Source organism: Thunnus maccoyii, chromosome 19 (assembly GCF_910596095.1).
Source record: "Thunnus maccoyii chromosome 19, fThuMac1.1, whole genome shotgun sequence".
NCBI lineage: Eukaryota > Metazoa > Chordata > Actinopteri > Scombriformes > Scombridae > Thunnus > Thunnus maccoyii.
In genome coordinates, this window is record NC_056551.1 from 2163483 (window position 1) to 2178689 (window position 15207).

Below are 15207 nucleotides of genomic sequence, written 5' to 3' on the forward strand. Positions count from 1 at the left end.
ACTTTTAAAAACTTGCTGGATATGCTTTTGACTGACTCCAGTATTTTCAAACTTAATATGTTTAATATATTGAATAAGAATTCACTATTATCCCACCAGAATTTTATCCCAGACAGTTTGGAGAAGGCTTTGAAACAGCATTTATACATTAATGTTTGGAAATAACATCTACAGAAAATATAACTGAATAATTACTGAATGAAAAAAAAAAGTGATTTGAATTGAGACTGAATTTATGTGTTTATTGTATGGGCCTGCCTATTTATGAGTCAAATAGAGTCATGTAGTGTGCAGTTCACACATCCAGCAGACACAGGATGACATTATCATTCATTTGGAGTCGTATTTCTGGCCAACTGATAAATATAAGTTCAATATTGACGCTACCAACTCCTGAGAGAAATATCTGGCTTTTTAACTTGCTACATGTTCAACTTTCTTCCTAAGCTAACACTATTCACTCACTTTGTGTGGTGTTTGGTGGTAGACAGGTTGTGTACAGTGGGTTTATTTTGTTTTTGGGGGGTTTATTTGGGTTCACTGAGAACAGTTGCCTGCACCAGATAGAAAAGTAGTTGATAATCGCTGTGGGAGAACCACAGCAGTGAATCCAAAACAATGAGCTTAAAGAGGCTAAAACACCCCAAAGAGGTGATGTTACTTGTAGTTAATATGAAAGGAAACCTTGAGCTTGACTAAGAACAGATTGCCCTCCATGCTACCACACCCTTCAGAGAACACCTGAACATGAACCACAGGTGAGGTCAAGACCTCTGATGAACTGGAGGCCTTTTGCCAACAGACACAGGAGACCTTCATATCTCTGCCTGAGCTCAACATATACATTAAATCATCAGCGGAAGAAAGCAGAGCAGGCCACAAAGCTAGAGCCCTACGCAAGGGAAAGGATGCCTTACTCACTGAACTGAAGTTTTAGTAAATGCTCCAAACAGAAAGGCTCCCTATGCTGTGGTTTTATTAGAGAGAGAGACAAAGATCAAGGTTCTGAGCCTTTTTGTCAAGACAGATTCTGCAGAGGAGGGTCTGCAAAGTCAATAAAGTTTGAGAAACTCTCCAAGAGGTTAAGTCCTGTTTTTTAAAGGTTGTAAATGACATGCAGCAGACCCTGTAGGAGAAGGAGAACGTTTGTAAAGTGAGCAGGGGTATGATGGACAGCATTATTGATCTGGACTACAATATGGAATAGATTAAACAGACACCAAAGAAAAGCTCTTCTCTGTAAAAAAAAAAAAGTCCTCCAGTACTTCAAACCAGTCCACTTCTTCAAATGAGCTGGTACAGTTTATTGTGGGTATGTCGAAATCTCCCAGGTCTCATGCTTCAAGTTGCACCCATCCACTCACTCCACCCCATTTTCCCAACACTTTACCCTCTAATTTTCTCCAATAAAACATCATGTTTGGACAAAGCTTTCATAGTTTTTATTCCACAGTATTTCCAGTTGTTTTTATTGTGGTTTTCTGTTGTTCATCTGGTGTTGCAGTTGTATAATTTAAACAGTGTTAAAAGAAATCTTTCTCATTTCCTCCAGGTTGAAAATTTAAGCCTTGTTTTGTAAAATATCTCTACTACCTGCTCTCCCTCATGAGCCCCTCGCCTGTGGAATTCTAGTCAAATAAAAACAACCAATCCCTTAAATCTGGCTACAGTTTAGAAAAGAATGGATTCATAGCAATGCCCCTTTCAGCACAAACAGATTACATATTTTTCTCCCCTTCCATCACTGGGTCAGGGTTAGATTCTGCTTTTATGTTTGCGTTCTGATTGTGAGAAGACCGAGGCGTCTAAAGTGGAAACATGAAACACCGCCCACCGACACTCATTGGTTAAGGGATCTAATGTTTTTTTTGCAATTAGAGGAAGTTGGTGTCACTTTGAGGGGATGCACTCATACATTTTATAAGGCCTGGCAGTCTTTCATCACCCACGCTGGATAACAGACTGTGGGTGTAATTGTGTCTGGATGTGAATGCTGCTGAAACATGCATTAAAACTGACGACAGTATATCAGTTACAAGCAATTATAGGTATTTACAGTGACGTTATCCTTAATGTACAGGACAAATTATTTATCGTAGTAAAATTGCCATTTGACATTTACTAGTAACCAGCTGCATAAAAGCCTTTTTGTGTAGGAGTTCAGGTGTGCTCTTTATTCTCAATGATTTACGAGTAAAACAGAGTGAAAAGTATAATAGTGACTTTGCAGTCCGATAAACTGCAGAAGGTGGACATCTGTTTTGGAAAACTAAAAAAAAAAAAGTATAAAGTCATTTTCTAATGTTCCTTTGATTACTTTCCAATGTAGCTGGCTCGAAAAATGAAACTGAAATGAGTTCTGTTTAAGATTATACCGAATGTTTAGCAGCAGGATGTTGTTGGGCTGTTGAATCTCTCATCTCGGTTCATCACAGTTTGGATTGGAGTTGTTTTGAAGAAGGTGATTGAGTTTCTTTTCATCCAAACACAGCTGCTGTCAGATAGGCGTCTCCGTTTTCTTCAACTCAAAACTTGAAGAAGAATTCCACAGATGACTCCCACCATCAAACCCCTGCTGCTCACCTTTGCCGTACAGGTTATTAAACCACAGCTCATGTGTGGAACAATTGATTCTCTGTCTCCCGTCGAGGTAGTAGTTGTGGTACGGCTTTGTAGAACAAGTTGCTCATCTGTCTTGGGCATGTCTGGTTGTCTCTCTGTCTAGCTTTATGTTTGCAGGGGTTGTACAGTCAGAACAGCTGCTGCAACTGTCTGGGAGGCAATACTGTGCAGGTTCTTCATGTAAGATGTTAAGATTGACAGGAGTGGGAAGGATTGATTGCTAGATGCAGATTCATGTTGGCTTTGATTCATGGTAACAGAGCCGTCAGTCATTGCTTCATATGCTAATAGTTGGATGTCTGAGTTTGGAAACTCCTCAGACGAAGTGAGAGCACTGGCTAATAACTGGGTGGTGCTGAGGTTTGATGATGGGTTCAGTTGGCACGAGCTACATCTGAGCTTCACAAATTCACACATACAGAATTCATTTTGAACACTTGCAGGGAATCACATTTATTACCTTTTTATTACAAAATACAGAACAAATGTTACTTGGGTTATGAGCTCTTACTTAATATTTATCTCATTAATTGTCAAACTGGTTAATTTCAAATGCATTTATTACAAAGGCTTGTAAAATACTTCGGGGTAAATACCATTAAAATAACACAGATGTCTCCAATTTATTAAAAACATAACTGTACCATTGTATATGCAAATAAAACTACTGCTAATACATTACAAAGATAACAGACACCAGTTTAACACCTGTAAAATCTGTCCAATATATTAGCCAGACTATAAAATCTTTTCTTAACTAAGTTTATAATATCAAGTGTTCACTGCAGGTAGTGCAGGGTTTAAATTGGATTATATTATGTTGAAATGTTTCTAATATTTTGTCCACAACTATAGTTAGTTAAGTTTTACTTATGATGGGGACTGAATACTTAATACAGAGGATTTATATGGACCTCACGTGTGTCCAAAGATCTTTAAAATCCAAAACCCTGCTGTTAAATTAATAATACAGTCCTGAAAGCCCTTTGTAACAGAGACCTTTTTGTGTCATTGAGTTACTCAAGTATTTGTTCTACAAGAGGAAAACCAAGTACATGTTGTCTTGTCGGTTTAGTTGTTCCAGTGTCTCTGGAACATATGTCTTCTGTTTTAACGACTACCTGTTATGGACGCCACATTTCTATCAATGTCATTTAAATACACGTGCACGATACAAAATTAAATGCACGACCAGGTGTAAAAACGCCGTAAAAATGACGCAACTACATAACGCATAACTGAGAAAACAAAACATACAGTTGTAACAGCGTGTTTGCACCAGCAGGGGACGACGTTAGGTCACGTTACCTTCCGATTATTTCACGTTAATGTTACCTTCGAAATAAAGGTGTACAAACTGTTACTGGCATTTTTAGAACATTTTCCGAAATGGGCGTCTAAAGTAACAGACGTGAAACATTCATTTTGAAGAGCTTGCTGGATTTCATTTTGTGTTCGTCATTACCGGAAGACCGTCTTGTCAGTCAAGATTTTTATTTTGAAGGTCCTTACAGGATGTGCTTGACTCGATACCGGAAACGAAGGTTGACTGTGAAGGAGCGGTAAAGAGGAAGAAGAGGAACTTGCTAGCTGGCTAACTACCTTAGCATTTTTCTGGTTTTAGCGTCTTGATAATGGCGCCTTTAGACCTGGATAAGTACGTTGAAATAGCAAGACACTGCAAATATCTGCCGGAAAATGATCTAAAGGTGAGTTAAAGTAACTGGAAGGTGCGTTAATATCAGTGGAAGCTAACGTTGTGATACTAGGTTAAGTTTGTTCAACAAGCGTGGCTAGTAACTTATTTATTAACGTTACTCGTATGTAGCAAGGATTGTTGTTTCTTTTTTACATTTTACCAGCGTCACAGATCATGGCGATCATCGGCTAAGTTAACGAAAGAAACGAAACGAGAAGATGTTAGTGTGGACATGAAAGTTACTCTATGCTACGAGCTAGCGTTAGCAGGTAAATGTTCCCAACGAGACACGGCAGCGCAAACCGAACAGGTATCAGCTAGTTTCATCGGCAGTTTAAATCAGTACATCGTTTCTCACCAGAGTCACAAAGAGTATTATAAACTTCAAATGTGTGTCGCTCAAATATCATTTAAAGCAGTGCTTCCCAACCTTTGAGGTCGGGACCCCCAGCAGGGGCCGCTCGATTAATCAAAGGGGTCGCGAGATTATAGGCCAGGATATAGTACAGTGGGGAAAAAAACATTTTGGAAACATAAAAATTGTTGGGGTTTTTTTAAGCTTTCTTCTGATTTTTGCTTTTCTTCTTTTGGATTTCTATTTGGTAAATGAATAATTGTTTTAGTCATATTAAAGCAAAAATGGGGGGCAAAAAGATGGTTTCAACTTCTCAACTGTGGTGATTTATTGCTTTTCTTTGTGGAACATGATGATAAACTGAATATCTTTGGGTTTTGGACTGTAAGATCAAACCAGACATTTGAAGATGCAACTTTGGACTGTGGGGAACTTGAACGTAAACGATATTTTCAGCATTTTCTGACATTTTATGGACAGAATGATTAACCAGTGAATCAAGTCAATCGTCAGTAACTTAACTGGTATACAATGCAACATGTGAAGACTTTGCTTTATTTTAAGGGGTCACAGGCCAAAAATGTTCGGAACCAATGAGTTAAAGGATAACTAGCATGAAAACACTTGTTTATGAGAGCAACAATACGTGTGTTGAACCCAGAATCTGACAAACAAGCCTTAGAATTATATCTGTCATTTCATCCTCCTCTCCAACCTGGCCATGTCTGTGAGCATCTCATCCAGCAGTTTGCAGTTATATTTGGACTTTCTCTATTACTTTCCTGTGCATTTTATCTGTCACACTATAGTGCAGTTTGTTGGCTTCATATTTCTGCAACAGGTGTAAATTAATTTGTTTATCTACATACTTTGTTTATCTCCTGACCCACTGTGAGACCCCCACTGGTATTGAGACTTCCTGTTAAGAACTATAAATGATCTTTGTAGCACTTTGACTTCAGGTGGGCAAGTTTTTCTGAGTTAATACGTCCAACGATTATGAAAACAAACAAGATAATTGAGATAAAACTATTATTGTGCTGTATTCTGTTTTGCAATGATGCTCTAGTTTTGTCTTGTGTGTCGCCTCATTAACAATACATACAAGGAAGTGCTGTAGTATTGATTTAGGACCAGTTTAAGATGAGGGGAGGACGTTTCTCTTTGTTGCCATGAAACAATCAGAAAATAACATTTTATTTATCTGACTCAGGCTTTGCTCTCGCCAGCAGTGCTCCCTTTCTTTATTCACTCTCTGGCTTGCTCGACCACCGCTGTCTCTCTCCCTCTTTCTCTCGCCCTCTCTAAAATGAGTCAGGAAGCTGAACTTTAATTTAATGTTAGCAAACATTAGCAGTTGTCAGTAGGTTGTTGCAATGCACTCCAACATATTCTAATTGATTTTGGTCTAATTTATTTTTATTTATTATTGTGTGTGTGTGTGTGTGTGTGTGTGTGTGTGTGTGTGTGTTTGTGTGTGTGTGTGTGTGTGTGTATTTATTTTATTTATCTCAATTTTACATTTATTCTAATTGATTTTGGTCTAATTTATTTTTATTTATTGTGTGTGTGTGTATTTATTTTATTTATCTCAATTTTACATTTATTTCTTTTATGTTTTTCAATTTAATTATATTTAAAGTTAAATGAAATCCACTGTTAAACAGTTTTAAAGTTCAATAGATGCATGATGTTTCCAAAGTCAATGAGTAATGGTGTTAGCTTTAATATAGACATAAACATTTTCTGAATACAGTGTCTCAGTTATGAGCATTTCCTGCTTTTCTTTGCCATATATGATAGTAAACTGAATGTCTTTTGATTTTTGATTGATGATGAGATAAAAAGGAATTTTGTGACGTTGCTTTGGGTTTTGACATTTTTATAGATAAACCGATGAATTGAGAAACTACTTGTCAGATAAATCGATAATGAAGAATAAATGAGCATTTCAGCCCTGATATAGAATGAATCTCGCTGATCATCTGGAGTTTTTAAACCTCTGTAGCTCCTACCTGTGCATCCAGCAGTGTCCATGTCTGAGTTAAACAACAGTAGTTAAATATTGAAAAGCTATCATTAATTTGAAACCATGGAGTACAACAGCTGATCAGTCAGCGTGATTCTGTAATGTAAGACCGTGAAGAGTGACCTTTGTCATGTTTTTTTTTTTTTTTTCCCAGAGATTATGTGATTATGTTTGTGATTTACTGCTGGAAGAATCCAATGTTCAGCCAGTCTCTACTCCAGTTACTGTTTGTGGAGATATCCATGGTCAGGTAAGCATGTCCTCTAACCGTCTATCTAAATTACTCACTTGGAAAAAAAAAATTCTGATTTGATTTTGCACATTATTTGCTTTATTGCTCTTTTCAATGGCTAATCTAGCATCTGATCAACAGTTGAAAATGAGTCTTGTGGCTAACACTGGCACATTTACAATGATTGTAATTAATGTGCATTATACCTGTAAAAAAACAGCCTAAGCAGATATCAGATACTTGCAATTATATTCAGCTCTTCTAAACCTTCTATCATCTAAAACACAGTCCATGTAAAACGCAAAATGAGTTTGTTTATCTTTCTTACATGTCTAATACTGTGGTTGTTATGAACAATCATAGTCATGAATTCAAGAATAAATGAGCTTTCTTTCATTTTCTTTCTAGTTTTATGATCTTTGCGAGCTCTTCAGAACTGGAGGCCAAGTTCCAGACACAAATTACATTTTCATGGTAAGTTAGTTTTCTGTCAATCATGCCTTATTTTCAGTTAGTCAACCTCCATGTTGAAAAAAAACATCTGAACTCTGTCTTTCCTTTTGAATAATGACATTTTAGAGATATCATTTACACAGATATTATGATGATCGTCTTGCAACAAATGTATATATATATTATATATTGCAATGTTATTTTGATGTTAACTCTAACCCTAAAACATACATAGCATTGTTTCCTGAGTTAACCTGTGAATTCCAGTTTTGTTGTCAAAACGCCAACACCGCACTGAATCTGTCTCTGTTTCAGTCCAATTTTACATATAAGCATGTTTCCACGTGTTGGGGAGCACTACTGCATATGTGTAAAAAAGTAGTGTAAAGACTTTTGTGTTTCCGGAGGGAACTGTTTGAAATCTGATGAATTGCCTCAAGTGATGTCACTTGAGTAAGCGTGGACTGAGGTTACCATCTCTGCTCTAGCTTGCTGCTCCTGGCTACGTTAGGGGCTACAAGCGTTAACATACCAGAATCTGCACAGTCGAGTGAATCAAGTCGAGGTGCATTGTGGGTAATGATGGTGATAGGTGGTTTTGACAAGGATGAAGATTGCTCAGAATAAAAACAAAACGATATCTCTGGTTCCGCTGCACTGATTTGGATCTTTTTTTTTTTTTTTTTTTTAAATACTGTCCATCTCAAGTCTGAAAGTGTTACAGGAGAGTGATGCTAAATCAGAGTCCTGAAGAGATGTGTTTTGAATGGATTTAGGGAGGATCTTGGCGGTCTCTGATGGTCTTTTCCTTCTCTTAGGGAGATTTTGTAGACCGAGGATATTATAGCTTGGAGACATTTACACATCTGCTAGCTTTAAAAGCGAAGTGGCCGGATCGTATCACGCTCCTACGAGGAAACCACGAGAGCAGGCAAATAACACAAGTGTACGGCTTTTACGGTAGGTGACACGTGATTCTCCGTCTACTATTTTATGTATGCAAATTTGTTCAGCTTTCATATTTCACAAGCTCATCCAACCACATCGCCATGTATGTTCTGCTTATTTTTAGACGAGTGCCAAACAAAATATGGAAACGCAAATGCCTGGCGGTATTGCACAAAAGTGTTTGACATGCTAACTGTGGCAGCTGTAAGTGCATTTATGGTTCTTTATGTTCTTTTTTTTATTTATGGTTCACATTGGTAACATGATAACATTTGGCTGTTGGGCCTTTTTTAATTGTCACATAGTGTGAATCTTTAATCGTAAGTAAACGTGGATAAATTCTCCCCTAAAGCAATAATTCAGAGGTCTTCACTCTGTATTGAAGACTCTTGAATTGAACTCAGACTGCTGAAGCCTCATATAAGCTTCACATCCATTTTTTAAAAATGAAAGCACATTTGAATGAGATCTTTATGAAGAGGAGGAATGATTACAGAGAGGAAAACCTCTTTCAGTGTTCATACGGACACCTGACTGCTATTTTAAGACACACTTGAAAAATTGTGAACCTGTCCTTTTTAATCAATAAAAACACATTTTCCTACTTACCCCTAGTTGTATCTAGTTATTTATCTTTAGACATTTTCAGTATCATCTACATTTGTTAGAAAAAGGGGTTTCAGCTGTGCTTTGAGCTAAATGCTAACATCTGCATTTTAGCATGCTCACAGTTACAACGCTAGTCTGTTTAGCAGGTATTATTTTTTTTACCATCTTAGTGTAGTATCTTAACATGCTAACATTTGCTAATTAACACTAAATACAAAATACAGCTGATGGGAATGTCATTAGTTTTGCAGGTATTTGGTCATAAACCAAACTAGGACGATTTGGACAAACAAATCCTGACCTGATGATGGCGCTAAATGAAAGGTCGGGGGAACAAAGTTTTTCAAATTCATCCTATGGGGACATAAATGACTCAACCAAATTTCATGGTCAACCTCATGGTGGTGCTGGTCAGGGAATCACCAAAGTCAGTAGGAATCATCCTCTGTAGACAAGGAATGTGTGTACAATATTTGATTGCAATCCATTCAATATTTGGTGAGACATTTCAGTCTGGACCAAAGTGGTGAATGACCAACCAACATGGTCGTTCATTTAGCCAGGCTGCTAGCATGACCAAAAAGAGCCCCACAGACACAGCGCAGTTCATCATGGTGGCAACATTAGTAGCAGAACTCATTCAGGTGAGAATCTGCGTTAGATTTAAAGTGATGAAACAATGCCTGATAGTTAGTCAGCTAATAACAGGGCTGTAGTCCCACACTCACTGAGTAGTAGATACTGTAATCTGAGCAGTTGTTATTTACAGGGGGGAGCCTCTGCCATGCTGCCATGTCACTGATCTCCCCAAGTAATGTACAGTATGCAGTAATGCAGTATGCACCTTCACATGAGCTGATATCAACAGAATCATTAAGTTTCCCCAGTGTATCATCTGATATCCTTATTTTAAGTACAATTTGTATAATTGTTGTTGTCGCTGAGCATTTAGACTCAGGTCATATATTGCTGAGATATTTTCAGAACTACCTGATTTTCTAATGCCATCTTTTTATTTTTGAATTTCCAGTTGATAGATGAGCAGGTCCTGTGTGTTCACGGTGGTCTTTCACCCGACATCAAGACTTTGGACCAAATCCGCACTATCGAACGCAACCAAGAGATTCCCCACAAGGGGGCCTTCTGTGATCTGGTGTGGTCAGATCCAGAGGACGTGGACACCTGGGCTATCAGTCCTCGAGGTGCAGGCTGGCTGTTTGGCTCCAAGGTTACCAATGAGGTAAGTAACGTTTATTTTCATTATCAGTGAATCAATTGATTATGTTTTCGATTAATCAATTATTTGTGCTTCATCTAAAATATCTGAAAATTGTGAAAAAATTGCATCACAAGTACGCAGAGCTCATAGTAACTTTTCAACATGTCTTGTTTTGTCCGACCAACAGTCAAAACTCAAAGATATTCAGTTTATCATCACAGAAGAGTATGACGGCCAGAAAATAATCTCCTTTTGGGAAGCTGGAACCAATGGATTATTGCTTAAATAATTACTTAAATGATTATAGGGCTGCAACTACCAATTATTTTCATTATTGATTAATCTGCAGATGATTTTCATGATCAATCTTTTAATCATTTTGTGCATAAAATGTCAGAAAATAGTGAAAAATGTTGATTTGTCCAACCAACAGCCAATGATATTCACTTTACAGTCATGTATGACAAAGATAGCATTAGATAATCACATTTGAGGAGTTAAAACCAGCAGTTATTTGGCATTTTTGCTTAAAAATGAATGAAAGGATTATTCTATTGTCAAAATAGTTGCAGATTAATTTTCTGTCGACCAAGTGATTGATCAACAAATCATTGCAGCTCTAGAAGTAAGCTGTATCCTCAACATTTGAAACTGACTGGAAACTTCAGTTGTATGAAATTAATGCTCACACCTCCTTTTTGTTTTAGTTTGTTCACATCAACAACCTAAAGCTCATCTGCCGTGCACATCAGCTGGTTCACGAAGGCTACAAGTTCATGTTTGACGAGAAGCTGGTGACCGTGTGGTCAGCGCCCAACTACTGCTACCGCTGCGGGAACATCGCGTCCATCATGGTCTTCAAGGACGTGAACAGACGAGAGCCCAAGCTGTTCCGCGCCGTCCCCGACTCCGAGCGCGTCATACCTCCCCGAACAACCACTCCCTACTTCCTCTAATGACAAGAGCCAGCTCTCTCTCTCTTTCCTCTCCACCTTGTCAAACTTATTTATATGCAACATATTTTGAGAAAGTCACAAGAGTAACATCCCTTTCAGGTCTACAGTATCTTGAATAGGGTTTCTTCCAAAGCTACTGTATGTTTGCACCACACTCACTTTGTTCTGTCATAACAAAAAGAAATCCTCCTCTACCCTCGATGAGAAAATTATAGTTATTTCTTCATGAATTTCTTCATATTTTAAATAAGGAAAATGTTAAATTTTGATGTCAGGCATTACTGAAGCACATTAAACATTTAAACTGGGTGCTGACTGCCAATAATACATGTTCAAATAAAGTGATATATCATTTTTTTCCTTTAAGTATCAGTATACCAGTTTGGTCTTGTTGCCTTTTGAGAGACTAGTTTGCTTCTTCTCAGTGTGAAAATAAACTTGTTGAATTAGGAAGTAAATTGAGCTGTAAGTTACACCTCAGACCCATTGTATAAAGACTGTTAGCTGCTGAGCCCACCATACAGTGTCCTGTCTTAAATGCTGGTTTCATTTCAACTCAGTCTCTTTTTTTTAATTTATTGTTTTAAAAAAGCTCTGTATCCTGTCAGCTCAAGTCAAGTCAATTTTATTTATATGGCACCAAATCATAACAGAAGTTATCTCAGGGCACTTTTCATATAGAGCAGGTGTAGACGGTACTCTGTACAGACCCAACGTTACCCCATGAGCAGCACTTGGTGACAGTGGCATGGAAAAGCCCCCTTTAACGTGAAGAAACTTCGAGCAGAACTGAGCTCTAGGTCGGTGGCCATCTGCCTTGACCAGTTGGGTTGAGAGAGAAGGAGGGAGGGAGCATATCACGATGCAAGTTCTACATAGATATGTATAGTAATAATAATAAGACTAATAATAATAATTGTAGAAGTGGGTGGCTTGCAATCACAGATTCTACAGAGAGAGAAGATGCCGAGTTAGTAACATGCATTAATGGGACGTGAATGAGTACAAATGGAGAGGGAGTGGAGGAGAGAGGAGCTCAATGCATCATGGCAAGTCTCCCGGCAGTCTAGGCCTATAGCAGCATAACTAGTTGGTCTAAGGCAAGCCTGGGCCAGCCCTAACTATAAGCTTTATCAAAACAGGAAAGTTTTACGACTGCTCTTAGACGTAGAGAAGGTGTCTGTCTCCTGAACCCAAACTGGAAGATGGTTCCACAGGACAGGAGCCTGATAGCTGAAGGTTCTGCCTCCCATTCTACTTTTGGAGACTCTAGGAACCACAAGTAAGTCTCCAGCCTGGGAGTGTAGTGTTGTAGTGGGGTAATAGAGTACTATGAGCTCTTTAAAATATGATGGTGCCTGACCATTAAGGGCTTTGTTGGTGAGGAGAAGTATTTTAAATTCAATTCTGGATTATACAGGGAGCCAATGCAAAAAAGCTAATATGGAAGCACACATAAGGTATTTTTTGTTATGACAAACATCCACAAGTGTCTTAAACTAGCAATGAATTTTGCAGTTTCTTTTCACTGTCTCTGACTAATTTGATAGATTGATGACTTGTTGACTGAAACAGTTCTGTGTACCTACATGTATGTAATAGGCTTTCAAAAGCAATATGAGTTACATTTTAAAGAAAACAAATCACACGGTGAAAGTGCATTTTCTTGATTAGCTCAGCTCAGTAGTTGTGTATGAAGCAGCGAACATTGCTATTTGACATTGTTCCCCTGTTTTGTAATTTGAATAAAACATTCATTAAGTCTGTGAACTAAATTTTTTTTTAAAATGTTGTCACAACCAATGTAAAATGTGGGATAACATGGTTACAATGAACAGGACATGTCAGAAAGATCCATGCTTCATGTTTTGAACTGAACTAAATATCAACAAGTGGGTGTTCAGGGACTGCTTAAAGTGGAATTCAGGATAAGCAGGTGACTGTCAACATGAGGTGAGAGGCTGGAATACCTAAGAGTTACCTCAGTAGATTTAAAGCAGAATCCCTTGAGATAATTGCAAGTGGTCCACTTTGTGTACACATATACACAATAAAAGTTTGGACACATCTGCTCATTCAAGGGCTTTTCTTTATTTTCAGTATTTTCTACATTGTAGAGCATACTGAAGACATCAAAACTGAAATAACACATGGAATAATGTAGTAAACACAATAGTGTTAAACCAAAATGTATTTCATATTTTAGATTCCTCAAAGTAGCCACATGATGAGCATTTGTTGGCTGCTTTTCCTTCACTCTGCGGTCCAATTCATCCCAAACCATCTCAGTTGGGTTTAGGTCAGGTAGTATGTAGTGGTAGCCATGCTGGTTAAGTGTGCCTTGAATTCTAAATTAATCTCCAACAGTGTCACACCTCCTCCTCCATTCTTTATGGTGGGATCCACACATGCAGATACCATCTGTTCACCTATTCTGCATCTCACAAAGACACGGCAGCTGGAACCAAAAATCTCACATCTGGACTCGTTAGACCAAAGCACAAATTTCCACTGGTCTAACGTCCATTCCTTGTGTTTCTTGGCCCAAACAATTCTCTTCTTATTCGTCTCCCTCAGTTGATCTGCAGCAATTCGGCCACAAAGGCCTGATTCGCATAGTGTCCCCTGAACAGTTGATGTTGAGATGCGTCTGCTACTTGAACTTTGGGAAGCATTGATGTCAGCTCTAATCTGAGGTGCCGTTAATTGGCGATTTATGATGCTGGTAACTCTAATAAACTTAACTTCTTCAGCAGAAGTAACCCTTGGTCTTCCTTTCCTGGGATGGTCCTCATGAGAGCCAGTTTCATCACGGTGTTTGATGGTTTTTGTTGCTGTACCTAAAGAAATTTCAAAGTTCTTGAGCTTTTCTGGATTGCCTGACCTTCATGTCGTAAAGTAATGATGGACTGTCATTTGTCTTTACTTAGCTTGACAGTTCTTGCCATAATATGGATTACTATAGTAGTGGAATAGGGCTATTTGCTGTATACCAAAACTACCTCAGCACAACACAACTGATGGTCTGTAACGCATTAAGAAGGCAAGAAATTCTACCACTTAACTTTTGACAAGGCACACCTGTTAATTGAAAACCATTCCAGGTAACAACCTCATGAAGCTGGTTGAGATATTGCCAAGAGTGTACAAAGCTGTCATCAAGGCAAACAGGGGCTAATTTGAGGGATCTAAAATGTGAAACACTTTGTTGTTTACTACATGATTCCATATATGTTATTTCATAGTTTTGATGTCTTCAGTATTGTTCTACAATGTAGGAAATAGTAAAAATAAAGAAAAACCCTTGAATGAGTTTGTGTGTCCAAACTTTTGACTCATACTGTAGTTGTATTGAATATCTGTGTCTTTTGACCTGACCTTTGGCACTGTAGACCGCACACCTGCAGTACATTACTTAGTCCTATTACATAACTTTGTCACTGCTTTGCTGCTCTTATCTTTATTTTAGAGATTTTACCTTTTGCTTCTAAAGAAAAGGCTTGGCACATGGCAACAAGTGGATCTTAACATCATTTCAGGGTCACAACGGAAGTTGACATTTCAAGACATGGTGTAGAAAATAAACAATAAAAAAAACATGCATTAAAGAGGGGGCCCAGTTAACAATGACATAAAATGAGAGAGTAAACAATCCCATATACAGGGGATTCTTAGCCATGAAAGAAATCTAGACACACACATCATCTTTTTCTAAATATTAGTCTAGAAAAAAATGTTCCAAGCTACATTTTAGTCTACTGGGCACTGACTGCTTAAGCTTTAGCTACTTTCCAGTGTCCTAGTAATAGACATGTTGCCCCTTTACAGTCATTTTGTCAATTTCAGGTTCATTTTTGTCTCATGAGAGACAAATGATTTGATCTGACCTTTAATTCCCAAGCTCTTACTTTTCACGGACTTCACCATCACATCTTTACATTCTAAAAGTTCACATATGACTCAACATTTAGTGAGTCCATGGTTGCAAAGCTAAATGCACCAGGCAGAAGCTTAATGCTATGCATCATGGGACCTTTTTTTAAACCAGGATAGTTTCACTGAGGTGAAAGAGTCTCGTCCTCAGA

The 15207-nt window shown here is 38.0% G+C and overlaps 1 protein-coding gene across 1 annotated transcript; it reads left to right on the forward strand.

Moving 5' to 3' along the window:
- The first annotated feature begins 4131 nt into the window (after nt 1-4131).
- On the forward strand, nt 4132-11677 carry LOC121885910 (serine/threonine-protein phosphatase 6 catalytic subunit-like). Its single transcript, XM_042395738.1, has 7 exons — nt 4132-4331; nt 6860-6955; nt 7346-7411; nt 8209-8350; nt 8463-8542; nt 9978-10187; nt 10874-11677. The coding sequence occupies exons 1-7, from the start codon at nt 4257-4259 to the stop codon at nt 11120-11122; spliced, it is 918 nt and encodes a 305-aa protein (XP_042251672.1). The 5' UTR covers nt 4132-4256; the 3' UTR covers nt 11123-11677.
- Nucleotides 11678-15207: the final 3530 nt, after the last annotated feature.